This window comes from Poecilia mexicana, unplaced genomic scaffold (assembly GCF_051168715.1).
Source record: "Poecilia mexicana isolate PSO_F unplaced genomic scaffold, ASM5116871v1 scaffold_2, whole genome shotgun sequence".
Lineage (NCBI taxonomy): Eukaryota > Metazoa > Chordata > Actinopteri > Cyprinodontiformes > Poeciliidae > Poecilia > Poecilia mexicana.
Genome location: NW_028263371.1, coordinates 57,379,561 through 57,401,929, shown reverse-complemented (window position 1 = coordinate 57,401,929; position 22,369 = coordinate 57,379,561). Strand labels below are relative to the sequence as shown.

The 22,369-nt window shown below is 44.9% G+C and overlaps 2 protein-coding genes across 4 annotated transcripts in view; both read right to left on the bottom strand.

Moving 5' to 3' along the window:
- col6a3 (collagen, type VI, alpha 3) overlaps positions 1–22,369 on the bottom strand; it is a 132,049-nt gene that overhangs the window by 105,822 nt on the left and 3,858 nt on the right. For 2 of the 3 annotated variants that reach the window (XM_088003664.1, XM_088003665.1), the window contains exons 2-7: positions 18,491–18,598; positions 17,384–18,016; positions 12,103–12,699; positions 10,132–10,725; positions 8,546–9,154; positions 7,854–8,450 (exon numbers count right to left, since the gene is read on the bottom strand). In XM_088003664.1, coding sequence (XP_087859790.1) covers positions 7,854–8,450; positions 8,546–9,154; positions 10,132–10,725; positions 12,103–12,699; positions 17,384–18,016; positions 18,491–18,575 — 3,115 coding nt within the window. In that variant the 5' untranslated portion in view covers positions 18,576–18,598. The remainder of the gene's footprint in view (positions 1–7,853; positions 8,451–8,545; positions 9,155–10,131; positions 10,726–12,102; positions 12,700–17,383; positions 18,017–18,490; positions 18,599–22,369) is intronic. The other variant, XM_088003666.1, reaches the window with a different exon arrangement.
- LOC106908209 (collagen alpha-3(VI) chain-like) lies at positions 5,671–6,919 on the bottom strand (the record flags this gene model as incomplete). The annotated part of the gene is made up of 1 exon (XM_014974241.2): positions 5,671–6,919. A coding segment is annotated over one exon (720 nt), but the record flags the coding sequence as incomplete, so codon positions are not given.

Sequence of the window (22,369 nt, the reverse complement as noted above, 5' to 3'; positions counted from 1 at the left end):
AAGTTGTTGAATACGAGGCAGATTTACAAAGTCAGGGACAGAGTAGGTGTAGTCTGTGTCAGATGAAATGGCCTGCATTTCAGCTGAATTCGACTGTCTTGATCCGACTGCCAATATGACAACACCCCCACGTTTTAGTGCTGTTGCTGGGCCTCGTGGTGAATCTCTGGACCTTCCCCCGGCCAATACAACAAGTATCTGCTTGGCACCTTCATTTTTTCGTCCACCAGCGTTTGAGACAAAAACTTTGTCTTTTACAAACTGTAGAGCTGCCCCAATATACTGAGGTCGGCCACCTTTTGGCTTAAGGCTTGCAATGTGCTGGAGAACATCGTCTTTTGTGGCGTAGGAATCGAGACTGAAACTGATTTCAGCATTGTTGCTATACTGCACAAAAGCAACTTTGTCCTGTTCATGGTCGAGATCAAAACTTTGAACCAGGTTTGCAATGAATTCACGAATGGCGCTGAATGTGTTCCTGACGTCATCAGATCCATCAATAAGAAATACAATATCTCTTTTCATTGTGGAACTTGAACCTAAGAATGTGAATCATCAGATACATTTTGATAGTGCTGCTGAACAACCAAGTATAGTCACCACCAAAATATAGTCAATATAGTTGAATATGCTGTCTTTTAAGTGAGAGAAAAATTTTCACTTACCAATCCCTGGGCTTACAGAGCCGCTGAGAGAGGCAGTGGCTGACAACAGCTGTTGTCTCACCAGCGGAAAATCAGATGCCTCCTTGAGAAAATACCATGCCCCTGGGGCAAACTGCTCCATCTCAAACCTGTCTGCACTGTCCACTCCAACAGCAAATAGAACAATTCCAGCGTTTTTTAACATTCCCACTGGGCGTAACATATCATCCTCAGACTTTCTCCCACTTGCAAGAATCAGTACCTGTGGGACTCCCTGCTGGAGCCGGCTTCCAGATGAAGCAGTGAAGACCGTATTCCTCACAAAATCAATGGCTCTGCCGGTGTTTACTGAGCCACCTCCTTTCAGTTTCACATTGCTCAGGTGATTCAAAGTGTCCTCCTTCAGTGAGTATTTATTCAAGATAAAGTCAGCAGTGGGCTCTGTGCTGTACTGGACCAAAGCAACTTGTGCTTTACTTGGCCCAATCTCTAACTTCTTGACAAAGTCTGTCACAAACTCCAAAATTAGTCTTTCATTAGGTTTCATGTTATCGGATCCATCAAGAAGGAAAACAATATCAGCTTTCTGATGTTCTGTTTCTACATCTGTGGAAGTGTCTGAAATGTATACAAGCACATATTGACAGGTTCATAAATTTGAAAAGAACAGCCATCTTGAGAACGCTCATATTTTGCTTCTTACCAGTTGTGAACTCAGTGGTTTCTTGTGAGTCCCTCAGTTTGGTTTCCACAGATGTGTAAATTCTTTGCAGGTTTTCATAGTTTGGAACATAAAAATAATGTCCAGGTGTGTAAGACACTGTTTGCATTTCCAATGTATCGGCATTCTTTGTTCCAATACTCAAAGTCTTTATCCCCTTGGCTTTCAGTGTCTGTGCTGGTCCTCTAACATCATCTCCAGACCTACCACCACTAAACAAGTACAGGTGCTGAGAAGCCAGATCGGCTCCTCTGCCTCCCACCGATGCAGCAAAGACATGGTCCTTGACAAACTCCAGTGCTTTACCAATGTTAAGCGGCTGCCCCAGCTTATGCCTCATTGTTCTAATGGAACTGAGCACGTCGCTCTTAGATGAATAGGAGTTCAAGTAGAAATTAGCTGTGGCGTCACGGCTGTATTGAACAACAGCTACTTGGTCTCCATTATGACTCACGTTTAAATTTTCAACAATTCTTTGAATAAAGGCTCGAATTTCTTCAAAGCCATTTCTTGAGTCATATGAGCCATCAATTAGAAAAACTACATCACCTTTCTTTGAATCTGCAACAAAAACAAGAAGCATAGATTAAAGGCAGTCAGGTTTTCTCATTTTGACTTTCCCGTCTGATTCTTTTAAACCAAACCAGAATCAGAGCAGATCTTACCAAAATCTACTGACTGTACCACATGATGGGACGGCTCTCTCAACAAAGACAACACATCCTGCTTGACAGTGGAAAGTTCTTCATAGTCAGTAACAGAGAGGGCATATCTGGGTTCGTGAGATATTGTCTGTAGCTCTAAGGTGTCTGCATCACTAGTCCCGATGGCAACTATAGAAACACCCATTTCCTTTAGCACCCTTACTGAGGTTCTTATGTCATCCCCAGATCTTCCTCCGCTCAACAGGATTAGTATCTGTGGGACTCCCTGCTGGATCCGACTTCCTGACTCTGGAGTAAAGACATAGTCTCTCACATACTGGAGAGCAGCTCCAATGTTTTTAGGATAACCTCCTTTGTGAGTCAGACCATCAACCGCTTCGAGAACATCATCCTCAGTCACGTAGCGACTCAGGTTAAAATGAATCTCAGCGGTGCTGCTGTACTGGACCACAGCCACATGGTCGCTGTCGGGACCAACGCTTAAGTCTCTCACTATTCTCTGAACAAAATCTGTGATGTCTGGGAATCTTCGCTGAGAATCATCAGAGCCATCAATCAGAAACACAATGTCTCTGCTGCTGGGATCTGTAAGCAGATGAACCAGACAAGTTGGCTGATTCAGTGAATGACCACTGACTCAAGCTAAGCATTCATCAAGCTGTGAGCAAAGTGTGAAGTCTAGCTGTTCAAATCTTACCATATGATGCTGTTGTGGCAACATACTTCTTACTCGTCTGAATGGATGTGAGGATTTCTTGTTCAGTGTCTGACATGTCACTGGAATCTGCTGCAAAGAAAGCACGGCTGGCTTCCTGGGAAATGGACTGCATCTCAAGGATGTCTGCATTCTTTATTCCCACCACAAACATCATCACACCAATTTCTTTTAGGTTTTCTGCAGCGTTCCTGACATCGTCATTTGACCGTCCGCTAGTCAGAAGAACCAGGGTCTGAGGGACTCCTTGTTGGCGTCTACTTCCAGAGGAAGGTGTGAAAACATTTTCCTTGACGTAATTCAGAGCTGCACCTGTGTTGCGCAACCTGCCTCCTCTGGGCCTGATCGTTTTTAAACTGTCGGCAGCACTCTGCTGTGATTTGTGTGTGTTCAGGAGAAACTCAACAGAAGGTTCATTGCTGTATTGAACCACAGAAACTTGATCTTTCCTCTCACCCACAGTGAGTTTCTCCACCATCTGCTCAACAAAGCCAAGCACTTGTGTGAAGTCACTCAACATTTCATCAGAGGAATCCATTAAAAACACAATGTCTAGTTGCATGAACTCTCTTTGTTGTGTGGAACCTTAACAGAAAACAAAATGTCAAGTTGGTGGATTATTTTCATGAGCTGCAAGTACATCCTCAGAGATAGCTGCTTGTCCCTTAAAATACAAACTGTCTGGTAGCTTAAACTTTAAAAACTCTTTAACTGATTAGTTTGTTCCCCATTTTAAGTCAATACAAATCTTTTAATAATCAATAATATGATTGAAGGATGCGCTCTGTTTCATCTCATATCAATCCAAACAGATAAATTTCTCTGTTATGAATCCCAAATTATTTGACTTGTGGCCAATCAGAATCAATGCGTGTTGCATAACCACTTTACAAAAATAACAATATGAACATTAACAGGAAGAATCTCTGCTGGTTTCTGTTCGCTCAGTGTGAACTCTGAAAACACCAGGCGCTCCTGGATCAGAGCTTTGCTGTTTTTGTGTTTTCTTAAACCATGTGGGTTTTTGCAGATGGCTGTTCTCACTCAACTGTCATGCTAACTGTAAACAGACATTAAAAATGTCACAAAAGAGAAGAAGGAGGAAACTCTTAGGCGTTTCCCCATCTACTGGTTTACGGCAAATCAGTGAGGCTACACTGAGCGCGAGTTCGTCAGATGTTAACGCTACGCATGGTTGGAATAAACAGGAAGTAGAGATGGCGCAGACCCACCAGTAGATGGGAAAGCAGCTACATCAGAACTTATTTGGCTAATGTGTTTTCATCTCCATTAGAGCAATAACTCAGGGTAAACTTTTGTACCTCTTATTTACCTTCAGTTTCATCTGTTAGTCACTGCTGAAGAAATAATTACTCCTGTTCACAGTCTCTACACTCATAGCCTGTATATACATTTACTTACAGTTTCAGCATATTTAAAGAAACCTTCAATGTCCATATTTATTATATATTTTTATTCTTTTGTTAAGCGCTTCTGGATGGATGCAAACTGCTTTTCAATGCTTTGAACGTGTGACATGTGCAAAGACAAGGTTGGTCTATTCTATTCAAGTTTTTATTTTTTCCTCTCCACTGTTGCTACCTGAACGCTGCCTCTCAGCAGCTCGATGCTCTGCTGGACACTTTTAAATCAATTTTTATAATAAACTGAACTTGCTGCATTGTTTAACAACTAGAACGAACTGGAATGCAGGACATAACATTTCTCATCACCGTTCTGGAAAATCTGGGGGTTTTCTCCCACAGTAGATGACTGAATGAACTCGTAGCTGGATTTGGTGTTCATATCCGGTGATGTGGTGCATTACTCTTAATAGGTGTAGATGTGAATTATTTCACACTTCTACTTAGTTAGCTTGGCAGCAAACCTTTTCATGTAGAAATGCAAATTGTTTCTAGTTGAAACAATTTGGAAAAAGCTTTTCCACAAGTTATTTGTCTGAATCTAGCTCAGAAAATGTCCTCTCATCTGGCCAGAACAGCAAATCGAAGCTGGTACCGTTAGCATTGCACTAGGTCTTGATGTCCTGCATCCTGTCTTTATCTTATTAAATTCCTGGTGTCAGACCCAGCAGGGGACCTTGCAGGCATTCCCTTTTACATATTCCAACCTTGGACAACATTTTTTGTACATGTGAAAAAATATTTTTACTGACTTAAAAACAGACCAAAGTGCATTATTTTACTAAGAAGCGCCAGTTTTTGGAATCAAATTTGGGATGATTTAGTGCTTTAAGGGATGGTTGGGTAAGCTACTGCCTGCTAAGCTCAGATTCAGAAATGTGAACGTTCTTACCTAAAACATTAAGTGCTCTTTCTCTGGGCTGTTGCCGTGGAACCCTTTGCACCAAAGACACAAGCTGCTGATGAATGCTTCCAATGTCATCAAATGTAAGAACAGAGAAGGCATAGGATGGGTTATGAGCAATCGATTGGAGCTCTAAAATGTCAGCAGTTTTTGTTCCGACACAGAAAGGAACAACTTTTTCCTTTTTCAGATCGGCAGCAGCTCTTGTGACATCGTCTGCGGATCTTCCCCCCGTCAACAGAATCAGTATCTGAGGGACTCCCTCCGTGTGCCGACTCCCTGAGGATTCTGCGAAAGCATTCCTCCTCACCTGCTCCAGAGCTGCACCAGTATTTCGGGGTTGGCCCCCTCTATGGTCCAGCTGTCGGACTGCATTAAGAACAACTTGTTTGTCTGTGTAGGTGTTCAGACTGAAATGTGTTTGTTGATCTTGGCTGTACTGAACCACAGAAACACGGTCTTTGTTTTCACCAACACTGAGGGTTTCTACTACTTGTTGGACAAAAGTTTTCATTGCTGGGAAGCCACTCAGCGTGTCATCGGAGCCGTCCAACAGAAACACAATGTCTCTTTCAGGAGACTCTAGTTCAACTAGAAGAGAATGCAAGTTTTACGATTAGACATAACGTACAAAACTGTAGATGTGCTGCAAACAGTTTAGCAGAGCAAAACCAGTTGGGAGTGAAAGACTAAGAAGCTTTTGCAGTAAAAAAGTATTCAATGCTTAAATACTTTGGGCAAATTTTAATCAAGAAGAATATTGTGAAAGAAAGGGAATATTCCTCTTTCTTAAATTAACGATGGAGAAAAGCAACACATTTTATATTTCTATAAACGGTACAAGGAAACTGTACTTGCATAGCGCTTTAAGTCCAGCGAACCTCAAAGCGCTTCACACTACATTCAGTCATTCACCCATTCATGAATAATCAGTCAATGATGTGTTTATCATTGGCTCAAGGAAGAGCTGCAGAAGCAAGAGAAATCCTCTCCAAGGTCCGAGAAGAAAAATATTCAGAACAAAACAAGAGACAATGCAACCTAGATTGTTGCATCTTCCAAAAGGAACAAAAAGCATGAAACTGATCGACTGATGTTCTGAGAAGATGACGCAGTTTCATTGGCATTAAAGTCTGCAGAGTCTGTGGTAGCGGGACACAAGCAGGGAGGCTGTAAATCTGTGACGCTTCTTACCCATGCCAGAAGGAGGCTGAGTTTGTACTTCAGTCTGGATGAATGCAGCCATCTCAGGCTGAATGGACAGAAGTTCACTGAAGACAGGAAAGTTGAAAAGAAACCTGGAGGAGGAGGCAATTTTCTCAAGTTCCTCCTGGTCAGCACTTTTCATTCCAATGACGAAAGAAAAAACTCCAACTTGCTTCAGGTCCAAAGCAGCGCTGGAGATATCGTCACTGGACGAACCACCGGTCAGCACAACCAGGAGCTGAGGGACTCCCTCCAGGCGCCTGCTGCCAGAGGACGCTGAAAAAACATGTTTTCGCACAAACTCCAGCGCAGTGCCGGTGTTACGAGATCTTCCTCCTTTATGTCGAAGCGCCCTGATGGCATAGATAACTGCCTTTTTGGTTTTGTGGGTTGCCAGGTTAAAGTAAACCGTGGCATCATCACTGTACTGCACAACAGCTAACCGAACGCCATCTTTGCCAACGTCTAGCTCTTCTGCCATTCTTCTGACAAACTCTCGGAAAGCTGGAAACCCGTTTCTGGAGCCGTCTGATCCGTCAAGGAGAAACACTACGTCCCTCTTACTGCTGAACGTGTCAACTGGTTGATACATGGATAGAAAGAGTGGTTGTAAACGCAGGATTTCTGTCTTTGTTACGAATTATGTTTTTGTTATATATTAGAACTGGGTGAAGATCGATGATCAGTTAAAAAGAAAAGAAAACAATGATTTGGATGTTTTAGTGTGAATAATCACTACCTGAACAGAAACAACAGAAATATTCCCGATTTCATCCCAACCTTTGAGTGACTTAATGAGGTTTCACTCGTCAATAGTTTTAAAGTAATAAAATATCGTTTACATTTGGGTTTCTTACCTACTAAGTCAGAAATCCCATTCTTGGTTTCCTGATTGTCTTGGTGTATGTTCAGTGCAGAGAGAACTTGTGTTTGGATTGAGTTTAAACTGGAAAAGTCAGTAACCTTGAAGGCGAAGCCAGGTTTAAATTCAATCATTTCCAATTCTGCAAGGTTAGCATCTGCCACTCCCACCCCAACTGCCACAATTTCATGTTCTTTCAGGGCAAATGCTGGTCCTTTCACACTGTCTGTAGACGGTTTGCTAGTGAGGAGGATTAAAGTCTGAGGCACTCCTTCCAGCCTCCTGCTGCCCGTGGACGATGTGAAGACCCTGTGCCTTACAAACTGGAGAGCGGCACCAACATTGAGTCGCCTCCCACCTTTGTGCGCCAAGTTATCAATGGCGTTCATGTTGTCGCTCTTTCTCTTGTGGGAATTTAGATGAAAGCCGACTGTGGGTCTGTCAGCAAACTGAACCACAGACACTCTGTCAAGGCCCTCGTCAACATACAGCCGTCCCACTATGTTTTTAACAAAACTCTTTATGTCTGTGAATCCGTCTCTGGTGTTATCAGAGCCATCCAGCAGGAACACAATATCTCTTTTTACAGCATCATTTTGCACTATGACACAAATAAAGTTCAGTTATTCTGGTCAAGCAGCAAAACATGAGAAAAAAAAGCGTTTCATACAGCAGCTTCATCGCACCAAGAAGGAAAGGTTGTCTGTCTTACCTTGCTGTAGAGCGGCTCCAAGCTGGTCCTTCGGCAGGGAAACATAGGTGTTGATCCTCGATGGTAAGGGTTCCAGTTCCCTGAATTCCTTCACATTGAAAGCAAACGAAGGGTTGTGTGCTATGGCCTCAATCTGCTTCTTGTCTGCATTCTTGACACCAACACCAAACGGTACAACTCCGTCCGTCTTCAGTTCCCCAGCAGGTTCCTTTACACTATCCATGGATCTGTCTGCAGCCAAAACAATCAGAAACTGAGGGACGTTTTGAGCAGCGCGGCTGCCATTGCTGTCAGACATGACGGTGGCCTTCATGTATCTCAGAGCGGCTCCTGTGTTCAGGCTGCGTCCACCAGCCAGAGCCATCCCCTGAATAGCTCTTATCACCTCCTCTTTGGTTTGATAAGTGTTGAGGTAGAAGACCGGGGTGGGTTTCTCACTGTGCTGAACCACAGAGACGCGTACTTTGTCAAATCCAATGTCAAGTGGTTCAATCACTTTGAGGATGAAATCCCGGATGTGGGGAAAGTCTCCTCGAACACTGTCAGTCCCATCAATCAGGAAGGCAACATCTCTTTCACTTCCAGTAATAACAACCTCTGCGGGAAGGCAAAGAAGCCAGTTAGCCAATGCGTCTTGCATTCATAAGTATTCCATTTTTTCAATGTTAAAAGAAGAACATTTGGAGACTAACCTGTTTGATCAACTACTATGTCACCAACCACAGTTATTAGACTCGGCATGATATCATCGGCCAAGGCTGGTAAGTCAGAGAAGCTCCGTTTGTGATAGGCCAGGCTGGGTATAAAGGCAATATTTTCCATTTCTCCTTGGTCAGCTTGCCCAGAACTCACTGTAAAAGTCAAAACATTTCCCAAAGCCAATCTATCAGCCTCGCTTCTAGCGTCATCCTGCAGGGGGCCACCAGTGATCAGGATCAGCACTTGCACGGCGTTCTGCAGTTTGCGTGACCCAGCTGATGTCTGGAACATGTTGTTCAAAGCGTAATTCATGGCAGCTCCAGTATTCAGCACCGAGCCTCCAGTCAGCCTGAGTTGAGAGATTTTATCCACGACGTCTCTCTTGTTGTCGTAGGTGTTCAGGTAAAATTCAATCCTTGGCCGCTCCGCGAACTGCATGAGTCCAATCTGGACCTGCTCAGGACTTATGTTCAGCTGATTGACGATGTTGATCATGAAGTCTCTCACAAATGGCAAGTTGTTGCTCCCCACGTAGTTTGATCCGTCCACAAGGAACACGATGTCTCGAAACACTCTCTGCGTCTGCACCGTGGTGTACACCACTAGAGGAAAGCACAAAAACACAAATGTTATTTCAGGGCAACTTAACTAGCTTTTGGTATCAGCAACTTTTAAACCATTTATACCACTTGTGAACAGTTGTGGTCCTCAGTGGTGTCATTCGTCATGGCCTTTTCTTTAATAAATTTGATGCAATATGAATAAAATTAGTTGAATTAAAATGCGTATAGATTTGTCATTTTAAAGCGTAACTATAAACCCCCTATGAAAACGTAGGTAAAAATTAAGAAAAACTCCACCAAAGTGGGCGGAGCCAAGACACATTGAGGGGATGAGAGATGTTGTTAGTGTGGCAGTGGTCCGGATGAGGGAAAGCACTGTTACCAACTTAGCAACGTTGTAGCTATGTTTAGCTACTATTTTCACAAAAGTGACTAGCGACAAATCTTTTCTGTTACTGGAGACTTATGGCAAAAACACATGAAAGCAACAGAGACTGCAGCAGCTGAGTGAGCAGCAAGTGCTGCCGCAGCCGCTCCCTGGACCTGCAGCGCTGCGGTCGGTCCGTCGCAGCAGAGCGGACCCGTTCCACTCTATGTTCGTATTGCTAACCAATCACACATGAAGCAGAGGAACGCCACCGGGGGCAAATTATGAAATTTTATTCCAGAGCACTGGGCTGAGATGACATCAACCAAGCTGGACCGTCTGAACGAACCGGAAAGGTTTTTAAAAAATGGCACAGGTTGCGCAGAAAGATGAAGATATAACCCTGACGGGCCAATTTAGTCAGCATATCTGCAAAGAAATGTAGATTTTGTGTTTCGTTTCTCTTTAAACACTTCAAATTAAGAGGGATTTGTTGAAACTGGAAAACAAACATCCAGATTCACCCAAGTGAATTTTGTTCAAGTGTAAATGCTTCAATGTGCCTTTAGCTTCATTTTTATTGGCTGGATGTTACAGTTTTTGCTAACTGACCAATTTTGGGAAGGTGGTTAGTAAAATGAGGAATTACCTGGATCAGTGGGGCTTTCAACCACCACCGTTCCAGAAAGCGTTGAGAGGGCATCGGTTATCTCCCTGGCGTTGCGAAACAGTTGTCTGAAGTCCTTTGCCATGAACACCATGCTTTCGGAAAAGGCGATCTGTTTCATCTCATCCTCAGCGGCGGCCCTGGAGCCCGCGGCCAGCGCCAGAACGCCCAGGTTCTGCAGAGCTTGAGCCGGCCCCGCCACGCTGTCGCTGGACCGCTTGCTGACAATCAGCAACAGGAGCTGAGGAACGCCACGGCTCATGCGGCTGCCCTTGTCAGGCCTCAGCATGTTCAGCCGCACAAAGTCCAAGGCGGCTCCGATGTTGATGGTCTGTCCCGGTCTGGGTCTGATAGCCGCCAAACCGCCGAGCAGCGATTCTTTGGTGGAATGGGTTTGGAGGTCCATGACCAGCCTGGTGTCAGTGGCGAACTGGGCGACGCCCACTTGGACTGCGTTCGGACCGATTTCCTTGGTGCTGACGAAGCGCCGGATGTATTCCCGCACAGTGTTGATGACCGCCGTTCCCATTGTGCTGTCGATCAGGAAAACGATGTCTCGTTCTCCAACCGTTACGACTGCAAACAGAAAAAACTGAATAAATGTTGATCTACAGATGTGATGCAGAACTTTTATATCTTAACTTTTTTTTATTAACACCTCCAAACATCTGCAATTTACAGATTTTGTTGTATTTTAATATCTTTAGCCTTCTTAAAATAAATTTAAATGCTGAAGCCATTCAAATTATATCTGCCATTAAAACCACAACCATTAAAAATGAATGTAATTTTGAGATAATGTTTTTCATAATGCTCTTATTGTTGTTTATATATTGTTCTCTATTTTATTTTGTTGTATGTTTATTGTTTAAAATAAACTTACAGGAAACAGAACTACAGTCTTCAGCCACTTCAAATTCAGAACCTGAATATAATCAAATTACTTGAATTCTTAATATAATCAAAACTTTAATACAGATTTTGAACTTTATTCAGCTGAAAGTTTATAAAACAGCCAAGCAAATTAGTGCTTTTTAATTTATCTGTCAAATTAACTTAAGTGTGTTAAACGTTTAAAGTGTTAGCAAAAGTGCTAAATGACGAATTAGCGTTTTAGCAGCAGCGTGTGCAGCTCTGCCTCTTTGTTGGTATTAATTTATTCCCGTAGCTCATGAACTGATGGCACATTGTGTCTGAATGTTTGGATTTTAGCTTGTGAGCCGGCCACACTGAGGCTCTGAGGGGATTCATCTTCCTCTTCCTCACTGGTGAAGGTTGAACTGGTTTAGATTCATCTGTTCATACTGAAGCTCATCAGTTGAATGCAGGCCTTTCTAAATATGCTGCTGCATCTGCGGTGCACAAAGTTTTTGCAGTTTCATTCATTTGAAATATTTCTGTTTTTCTGCAGTTGTTTTTCAGATATTGTAAATAATCTGACTTCTGAGTCTGCAAATGCTAATTTTCTCCATCTAAATTAAGGAAAGTCATCCTACTGAGTTGTACCTTTAGTCTGATTTATTTCTGATAACTACAGTATTAGTGTTTTAATCTTGTTCAGTATACATCCATATTATTACTCGTCTTGTTTATATATATTTTAACACTTGTGTGAACCTACATACCTTGATGAATTTTGCTAGTGTTTGACCGATAAAGGATATTTTTATTCTACCTGGTCACATGAGCAACAGATGCCATGTCTGCAGTCAGAAAACAGGAAGTGACATCATGCTGTCACCAGTTTCTGTTCATTGCTGATCGTTATGTGAACTTAATGTGGAAATAACAGAAGTGATGTTACCTTGAAATATACTCCAGTCATGAACGGATGTTAAAATCTTCAGCAGCAGAATGACTGAAATCCTGACATTATTCATCTCAACCTACCTGAATCTGTCAAACAGTTCATGAAACCCTCCCAACCCACCAACACCAGAAGAAGTTACATACCTTCAGTGAATTCATTCTGAAATATAATGGAGCGCGTCGCCAAGCCGTTAATGTAGCCATAGAGATTATCATCAGCGGAGGTCAGATCTCTGAAACTGTCAGCTTTCAGCACAAAGCTTTTATCTGTGGCCACCTCTTCCAGCTCTGCAGCAGCATCGGCACCGACCGCCACCCCTAAAGTGACCACACCGGCCCTGATGAGGGCCCGGTGGCCGGCGCCGGTGTCGTCACTGGACGCTCCGGCACTGATGACCACCAAAACCTGGGGCGCGCCCTCCTCTGCCCGGCCTCCGGCCGACTCGCCCAGCAGGCTGTCAGCCACCTCCTCCAGGGCCGCCCCCAGGTTGGACTCATCATCGCCCGAGAAGCTCAGGCCCTTCACCGCCTCCAGGACCGACGACTTCTCATAATAGCTATTCAGATAGAACTTTATTTGTGGGTCGGTGTTGTACTGGACCAAGGCCACCCTAATGCCGTCCCTGCCCACAGACAGGCGCTCAACGATTCTCGTAACCAAATCACGCACATAGGGGAAGTTAGCTGCTCCAACGTTCAGTGATCCATCAATTAAGAATATTAGGTCAGATGAATCTGGTGCTTTAAGGAGAGAAAGAGAAAAAACAGAACAAATGGAAATAGTGAAAGTAAATAATCTAAAGAGACAAAGACATCAACCGAGTTAGAAAATCACTGCATGTGTGACGAAACATTCAGAGTGAATGAATCAACAACAAAACATCATACTGCATGTAGGCTGAACCAAGGAGGATTCCTAATGTGTTTCCTGAGGTGTTTTAGATCTGCAGGCCACCTGCTAATTTCTCAGTTTGTTTAGCTGTTTCCATGGCGATGAACATCCCTGTCCACGGATCGATGTGTAAAACTACAGGTTTCCTAACAATGCTCTGAGGTGCACCTTCTGTGGAAGCTCACACCTGAGCTGTTCCCAAACACGTTTCATCTTAACTAGAATATTGTTCATTAAACATGTTATTATGGTGACTTTATTAAACACCAGATATTTTATCCATGTTGGCTTTCAGATGGCAGCAGCTAAAGGCTCTGAATATTCTGAGAATTTTAACATCAGCCTGTGTGAAACAGGGTAACCTGTCCTGGGGTAACCTGTCATAAGGTAACCTGTCCTGGGGTAACCTGTCATAAGGTAACCTGTCCTGGGGTAACCTGTCAAAAGGTAACCTGTCATAAGGTAACCTGTCCTGGGGTAACCTGTCAAAAGGTAACCTGTCATAAGGTAACCTGTCCTGGGGTAACCTGTCCTGGGGTAACCTGTCATAAGGTAACCTGTCCTGGGGTAACCTGTCATAAGGTAACCTGTCCTGGGGTAACCTGTCAAAAGGTAACCTGTCATAAGGTAACCTGTCCTGGGGTAACCTGTCAAAAGGTAACCTGTCATAAGGTAACCTGTCCTGGGGTAACCTGTCCTGGGGTAACCTGTCATAAGGTAACCTGTCCTGGGGTAACCTGTCATAAGGTAACCTGTCCTGGGGTAACCTGTCAAAAGGTAACCTGTCATAAGGTAACCTGTCCTGGGGTAACCTGTCGTAAGGTAACCTGTCCTGGGGTAACTTGTCATAAGGTAACCTGTCCTGGGGTAACCTGTCAAAAGGTAACCTGTCAACAGGTAACCTGTCCAGGGGTAACCTGTCCTGGGGTAACCTGTCGTAAGGTAACCTGTCCTGGGGTAACCTGTCAAAAGGTAACCTGTCATAAGGTAACCTGTCCTGGGGTAACCTGTCCTGGGGTAACCTGTCATAAGGTAACCTGTCCTGGGGTAACCTGTCATAAGGTAACCTGTCCTGGGGTAACCTGTCAAAAGGTAACCTGTCATAAGGTAACCTGTCCTGGGGTAACCTGTCGTAAGGTAACCTGTCCTGGGGTAACTTGTCATAAGGTAACCTGTCCTGGGGTAACCTGTCAAAAGGTAACCTGTCAACAGGTAACCTGTCCAGGGGTAACCTGTCCTGGGGTAACCTGTCGTAAGGTAACCTGTCCTGGGGTAACCTGTCATAAGGTAACCTGTCAAAAGGTAACCTGTCAGGAGGTAACCTGTCATAAGGTAACCTTTCATAAGGTAACCTGTCATAAGGTAACCTGTCCTGGGGTAACCTGTCATAAGGTAACCTGGCCTGGGGTAACCTGTCATAAGGTAACCTGTCATAAGGTAACTTGTCCTGGGGTAACCTGTCATAAGGTAACCTTTCATAAGGTAACCTGTCCTGGGGTAACCTGTCATAAGGTAACCTGTCCTGGGGTAACCTGTCCTGGGGGTAACCTGACATGAGGTAACCTGTCATAAGGTAACCTGTCCTGGGGTAACCTGTCCTGGGGGTAACCTGACATGTGGTAACCTGTCATGAGGTAACCTGTCCTGGGGTAACCTGTCCTGGGGTAACCTGACATGAGGTAACCTGTCCTGGGGTAACCTGACATGAGGTAACATTTCATAAGGCAACCTGTCATAAGGTAACCTGTCCTGGGGTAATCTGTCATAAGGTAACCTGTCCTGGGGTAACCTGTCATAAGGTAACCTGTCCTGAGGTAACCTGTCAAAAGGTAACCTGTCCTGGGGTAACCTGTCATGAGGTAACCTGTCCTGGGGTAACCTGTCATAAGGTAACCTGTCCTGGGGTAACCTGTCAAAAGGTAACCTGTCAGAAGGTAAGCTGTCATGAGGTAACCTGTCCTGGGGTAACCTGTCATAAGATAACCTGTCATGAGGTAACCTGTCCTGGGGTAACCTGTCATAAGGTAACCTTTCATAAGGTAACCTGTCCTGGGGTAACCTGTCCTGGGGTAACCTGTCATAAGGTAACCTGTCCTGGGGTAACCTGTCATAAGGTAACCTGTCCTGGGGTAACCTGTCCTGGGGTAACCTGTCATAAGGTAACCTGTCCTGGGGTAACCTGTCATAAGGTAACCTGTCCTGGGGTAACCTGTCATGAGGTAACCTGTCCTGGGGTAGCCTGTCATGAGGTAACCTGTCCTGGGGTAACCTGACGTGAGGTAACCTGTCCTGGGGTAACCTGTCATAAGGTAACCTGTCATGGGGTAACCTGTCATGAGGTAACCTGTCCTGGGGTAACCTGTCATGAGGTAACCTGTCCTGGGGTAACCTGACGTGAGGTAACCTGTCCTGGGGTAACCTGTCAAAAGGTAACCTGTCCTGGGGTAACCTGTCAAAAGGTAACCTGTCCTGGGGTAACCTGTCAGGAGGTAACCTGTCCTGGGGTAACCTGTCAAAAGGTAACCCATCCTGTTGTAACCTCTCATAATGTAACCTGTCCTGGGGTAACCTGTCATAAGGTAACCTGTCATGTGGTAACCTGTCAAAAGGTAACCTGTCAAAAGGTAACCTGTCCTGGGGTAACCTGTCATAAGGTAACCTGTCCTGGGGTAACCTGTCAAAAGGTAACCTGTCCTGGGGTAACCTGTCAAAAGGTAACCTGTCCTGGGGTAACCTGTCAGGAGGTAACCTGTCCTGGGGTAACCTGTCATAAGGTAACCTGTCCTGGGGTAACCTGTCAAAAGGTAACCTGTCCTGGGGTAACCTGTCAGGAGGTAACCTGTCCTGGGGTAACCTGTCAAAAGGTAACCCATCCTGTTGTAACCTCTCATAAGGTAACCTGTCCTGCGGTAACCTGTCATAAGGTAACCTGTCCTGGGGTAACCTGTCAAAAGGTAACCTGTCCTGGGGTAACCTGTCAGGAGGTAACCTGTCCTGGGGTAACCTGTCAAAAGGTAACCCATCCTGTTGTAACCTCTCATAAGGTAACCTGTCCTGGGGTAACCTGTCATAAGGTAACCTGTCCTGGGGTAACCTGTCAAAAGGTAACCTGTCATAAGGTAACCTATCCTGGGGTAACCTGTCATAAGGTAACCTGTCCTGGGGTAGCCTGTCATGAGGTGAGCTCCGTTGTGTTCAGCCTCTCATGCAGACTCTTGTTACAGACCTGAGGTGAGCTTACCAGTCATGAACCTGTGGCCGCCCCTGCTTCCTGCTGCAGCACCTTACAGCTGGTTCAGTCTCATTTCATTCAGACCTTATTGGTTCAGGTGATGCTTTGTTCAGAATCACCTTTCCTTTCAATAACTTTACATTTGAACTTCCCCCTCTACTGGCCAGGTCCAGTACTGCAGCAGGTCAGGGTCGGTTCCTGCCAGGTTCATAGCTGTTTAATTTCCTGGACATGTTTCACAGAGACATCATGGCTGATAAAGACAGACAAACATGTGCAGGACACATAAGCAGTGGTGCGTGGTTAGCTTTGGTTAGACGCTCCATGATTTCAGGTTGGGACATTTTCAAAGTAAAAGCATCCAGGAAATCAGGCTTCCATCTGCAGATTGGTCAGATTAAGTTAAATCTTTTTTGCTGTTTATGATCTCCAAACTGAAACTTTGTCAATAAGCAGTCGACTTGTTTGTGGCGCACCACAGGGATTACTCCTCCGCTCCTTTCTCTCCTAGTTTCAGGTAAACTTTTTTGTTTTTCATCTGATTATTTCTTCCAGATGCCAGCAGAGTTTCCTTCAAACTCACTTTCTTGCTAAAAGTCCTGACTAGCCTAAAATTTGGTTCAGGTCAATGACGACGAATCAGATTTAATTCAGATTGACTCGGGTTTTCCCTTCAGTCATTTTTCAACCAGCATTACCAACAATTAGCTAACTTGCTTAATATTTGGATACAAACAAAATATTCAGTTTGAAACTGTGACATTTATAAAAGAATTAATAACTTGGTGAAAATATGACTGACACCCAACTTCTTCCTCTCATGAAACAGTTGCTGTTAATGTTTGACTGTGTAATTTTGCAAACGGTTTCCAATAATAGTTCAGTATAAGTTACAAAGCACCGGCTGGTTCTGTTGGTTAAAGCGGTCCGTCTCATTTTACTCTCAGTTCCAGTACAGGAACCGGTGACTTTGTTTAAAGTCACTTCAGCTCCGTTCCTCTGAGACGGTAAGCTGTAGTTCGGGAATTATTCTGTAAGTTGTGGAAGATTACTCAGTAATTTCCAAACATGTCATGTAAACTCTGTAAAAGTAACTGTTAGTTGCAGAAAATAACCTGTTAGCACCAGGACAGTATGAGTTGCACTTGGCATCAGGTTAATGTTGCAGGTGGAAAGGTTATGGTGCTAAAATCGAATTAAAAACTGGGTGGTGTTAATAGGAGGTTCCTGATCTCAGCAGCAGCTTCTTCCTGCACATGTGGGCAGGTTAGTGTGGTAGTTGAGGTGGGACCGTTGGTTACCTGTCCCTCGTCCAGCCACCGGGGCCTCGTTAGCCAGCAGAGGGCCCCCCACCCGAGTCACTGCACCACACACACTCACTACCAAATCTTGAATTATATCCCGCAACTTGAGGAAGGAGTCTACATTGAACATGTGAGTTTCCTGTGGCTGGCTGGCCAGCTCTCTGAGCTCCCAGTCCACCGCGTCCTGAACGCCGACCGCAAACACCTCCACGCCCGCCCTGCGCAGCGCCTGGGCCGGCTCGGCCACGTCGTCCTGCGAGCGCCCGTCGGTCAGCACCAGCACCACCTGGGCCGCCCCGTCGGCCGCGCGGCTCCCCGCCGCAGACGTCAGGTGTGTTCGGATCAGGAAGTCCAGGCCCAAGCCGGTCCGGGTGCCGCCGCCGAGGTGCGACATGGCCTTGACGTGTGCCAGGACGTCCGGTGCCGTTGGGTAGGTGTTGAGGTGGAACTCGGTTCGGGGCCTGCTATTGTACTGTGTGAGGGCGAACTTAAACCTCCCTCCTCCAACCTGGTGCAGCGATTTTATCAGGCTGTACAGAAACGTTCTGATCAGGTCAAAGTTCTCCGGCCCCATGCTCCACGACGAATCCACTAGAAAGTACACATCAGCTGCCGAGCCTCGTGCACAGTCTTCAGAGGAGAGCGTCAGAGGACAGAAGACCGAGAAAAGACACTGGGTGTGTTTATTATCTGACAATGCTTCACATTAAACTGATCTGGCTGCATCGCTCTATTCAGCTGCCCAGAACATTTCACTCTGCTCTTTTTGAGAGGGGCAGAATTATCCAATCATCTAATCAATCAGCTAATATGGATCATATTGGTAAACTTTACAACCAGCTTTACAAAAAGTCAGAAAATCCATTAAAGTTTAAATAAAAACAAGATGATTTACCCAGGAATGTTTCTGAATGTTTCCAGCTTTGACTTTGTGGATCTAGTGAGTTTTTATCTTTGAGTCGGTTCATTTATTTCACATTCAGTTTCATAAAATGCAGCACCTGCAAGTTTTTATCTAAACTTTTCATCATCAACTTTTTTGTAAGCTTGGCTGAAAGGAGGAAACGGGTTTGTTTGGAGAAAAGGTGAGATGGTTCAGCTTACCGTCCTGAGCATGGAGTTCAGGGGGGAGTCCTGCGAACAGCGCCCCCAGCAGGAGACACAGGGGCAACAAGCGCTGCCACCCCATCTTCAGGTGAAACTACCACGCACCTGCGAAACAGAAAAACGGAAAAACTGAGCTGAGCATTTCACTCACCAGAACAGGACGACTCTGAGTTGCTCAGCAAAACATGAAAATATTAACTTTCATTTTCTGCTTTCACTTTGGCACTTCAGAAGTTTCTGGTCTTTAATTATTTCTGTTTAGATTTACTGTCATAATTCAACCCACAACCCTGAAGCAAAGCGTCTTCAACAGTCCAAACAAAAGAGAAAAAGACCTTTTTTTTTTTGGTTCCAGAAACTTTTCAAGTTCCATAAATTAAACTAAGTTTTCCTTTTGTTCCTGAAGGCAACACGCTACTGCCAGGAAGAAGCAAGTTATAGCATAGCTAGCGCTAAAACTATGCCGCAGGTTCTGGAAAATATGTTACAAAAGGATTACAAGTGACCAGAAGTAACTTTGCACTTTTAGAGGAGGAGCTCTTAGTTTCAGAGAAAGTGATCTGTAAGTTTCAGGAAATTATTCCCGATGTTTAACAAAATCTCCCGCACGTTTCAGAAAGACTCAGAGCGTTGGAAGGCAGCAAGTCCCAAATAAAACAGCATCCTGCAGTTTTAGGAATGTCATTCTGATAGTTCTTACAACATCTTGTAAGTTCTGGAAAGTCACACGATACAAGTCTCCACTTAAAACAATCTGGTACCTGAAAGTATTGTGTTAGTTTGGCAAGTTCTGTGTCGAAGCAAGAAAATATCCCTGAAAGTTACAGAAGGCTCTAGAAAGTAACCTGCAGCTTCCTGGAAAGTGTCTGAGAGTTATGGGAAGTAGCTGATACCTACATTGGGTAATGTAGGTACGTAAGTTTAGAAAAGTAACAGGTTACAGTAGAGCCTGATGAGTAAACTGAAGGTTTAGAGAAGGTAACCTGTAACCTGAAAGTTCCAGAAAGTAACATTTTCCGTGTCACATGATAAGAAAACCTGATTGCAAAATGTAATGTCTGGTACGATTCAAGAGCTTCCGGAAAGTAACCTGTAGGTTCTGAACAGGAAGAGCCACATCTCTCCCGTTTCTGGCATCCAGATTCTGAGCAAACTTTTAAACATCGCAAAAATAAAATAACGTGAATTCAGTCTGCTGGTCTGGAGCGAATCAAGCATTCGACAGAGCGAATCGTTACTGATGGCGCTGATAAACAGGAAGTGGAGGCTGGTTGGCATGAGCCTCGGCTCAGAACAACAGAGGTTTCTATCGGACAGGCGGTAATCGTTCTTGATGCTACTGGACGTTTGGAGACGTACAGAGAACAGGAAACAGCTGGTCAGTCATGTGACATAAACATTCGCTACATCAGATTTTATTCTGCAATGTTTCCAATGAAAGGTTTTTCAGAAAAGCCAAAAACAACCTTAAGCAAACATAAAACCGTTGTTGTGTAATTTAGACAGTTATTTCTAATTTCTCCATTTCCATGAAGCTTTTCTAGTGCGATATCTAAAACGTGTTTAAAGAAACGTTGATGGAAACTGTCAGAGTTAACACCTATTAAACACAGCACATAACACAGGAAAGACAAGAGAAAGTTAGATTCTCAATACTCGCGAGGAGAACAGACAGAGATGTGCTTTCAGTTACAATCTCCTGCTGCTCTGAAGCACATTTTCCTGCCCCTCTCTTTTTATTGTCTTTAGGATCCCTAATCACAGAGAGCGCTGTAACTCTAAAGGGAGGGGGAAACACTTCACACAGTCACAGCGCCAAGATTATCGCTAACTAACAACACAATCTATCTCGCACTAGCTTATCCAGTTCCTGACCCAGGATCAAACAGGACAAGTTGTGAATCTTCACGGCGATGGTTTTATAGCTATCTAAGAGGTCAAAGCAGGGCGTTCTGTGAAGAGCTGCTGTCTCTGCTCTTCTTCAGAGAGGCCCTCTGAGAAAGGAAATCAGAGTGATTAACAATATAGAAACATTTCTTAAAACATATGACTAAACTAAATAAGTAAGAATACATAAACTAAGAACATAATAAAGATATAACAAATAGTTGATAATAATACAATTTACCTAACAGAAACACAGCGTTGCATCGTCAGACGAACCGATTGGGTCAGAAACTGTGAGCTTCAGGAACGCTCCCTGTTGGTCCTCAGAAAGTATCTGGTTTATATTCCCAGAGAAACCTGTCAGTCTGGGGAACGCGCCGGCATGTTTGGAGAGATTTAGATGATAATCTTTGAGTTTGGTGTTTTATCTGCTTACAATCAGGCGTTTATGCATTGAGTCTGTGGGTGTGAGGCAGAGCGGGTCCAGTAGTCAGAGGGCGGTGATTGGAAGCAGCTGTTTGAGCTGCCAGATGGAGAAGTTTAGTAATGAGGTCTCCTGGGGAAACGCTGGACTCTCCTCTCACATTATTCTGTGTTTTTTAAGAGGACTGCTCAGCTTCGCAGCAGCCTGCTGCGAAGCAGGAGACTCAGTTTTTCCTACAGCAGGATGTGAAGTCATGTCCCAGGAAATAAAAGAGGCTCTTTCTACATCTTTTTCAGACAAAATTAAACCTTCGCACCGAGAGCCCAAGGCTGGCATTTCTAATGCTTTTTAAAATAAATTTATTCCCTTTACTTCCTAAGTCAAACCAAAGTTCTGCTTGCAATCAGCAGACTTGTGATTTTAGCCATTAGGAGGAGTTTTTATGAGACAGTAAAACCAAAATGTTGGCTGTGGTTTGGGAGTAAAGATGCTTCATAGTAACGGCACGGAGTAAAAGTGATGCTGCGGGACGATGAGTCAGCATCGGTCTGCTGGGAAACAGAGATTTGGATCTTTATTGGATTCTCAGCAGGGGAGAGTTTCCATTTGCTGCTCAGAAACAAGTGCTGCCATCTAGTGGACACTCAGGGAAACAGCAGCCTGTGAATTCTGTGTCTTTCCTCATTCAGGACGACGAGCCAGTTTTTATCCTACATGCTGTGCAAAAGTTTTAAACCTGCTTTGTTCTTCTGGTTTTACTTTGAGCTTTCAGCAGTTTGGATTCTTTTCCTCTCATTTTCCATCCAATGTTTGAGAAAGGTAGATCTGCTCTGGAGGATTCCTCTGAACCATCAGCCTGGCGGCCTTGCCGTCAGCCTGGCGGCCTGGCCATCAGCCTGGCGGCCTGGCCTTCAGCCTGGCGGCCTTGCCGTGAGCCTGGCGGCCTGGCCGTCAGCCTGGCGGCCTGGCCGTCAGCCTGGCGGCCAGGCCGTCAGCCTGGCGTCCTGGCCTTCAGCCTGGCGGCCTTGCCTTCAGCCTGGCGGCCTGGCCGTCAGCCTGGCGGCCTGGCCTTCAGCCTGGCGGCCTTGCCGTCAGCCTGGCGGCCTGGCCTTCAGCCTGGCGGCCTTGCCGTCAGCCTGGCGGCCTGGCCGTCAGCCTGGCGGCCTGGCCTTCAGCCTGGCGGCCTGGCCGTCAGCCTGGCGGCCTGGCCGTCAGCCTGGCGTCCTGGCCTTCAGCCTGGCGGCCTGGCCGTCAGCCTGGCGGCCTGGCCTTCAGCCTGGCGGCCTGGCCGTCAGCCTGGCGGTCGGAGCCTGCTCTGTTTTCTTTGGGACGTTTTGGTTCTACAACATGGTTCCATAATGGAGCTCAGAGCCTTTTAAGCACAAAGGATTCATGATTCAAACCAGAAAGAAACTCTTCACTGAAAATAGAAAAAGTTTTAATAAAATAAAACAACCAGCATCTTGGAAGAAACTGCAAGGTGCCAAATTAAAAAAAAAAAAAAACTTGAGAAGTTTCAGAAAATCTGGAGAATTTGAAGATTAATAATCTGTAAAAGCTGAAAT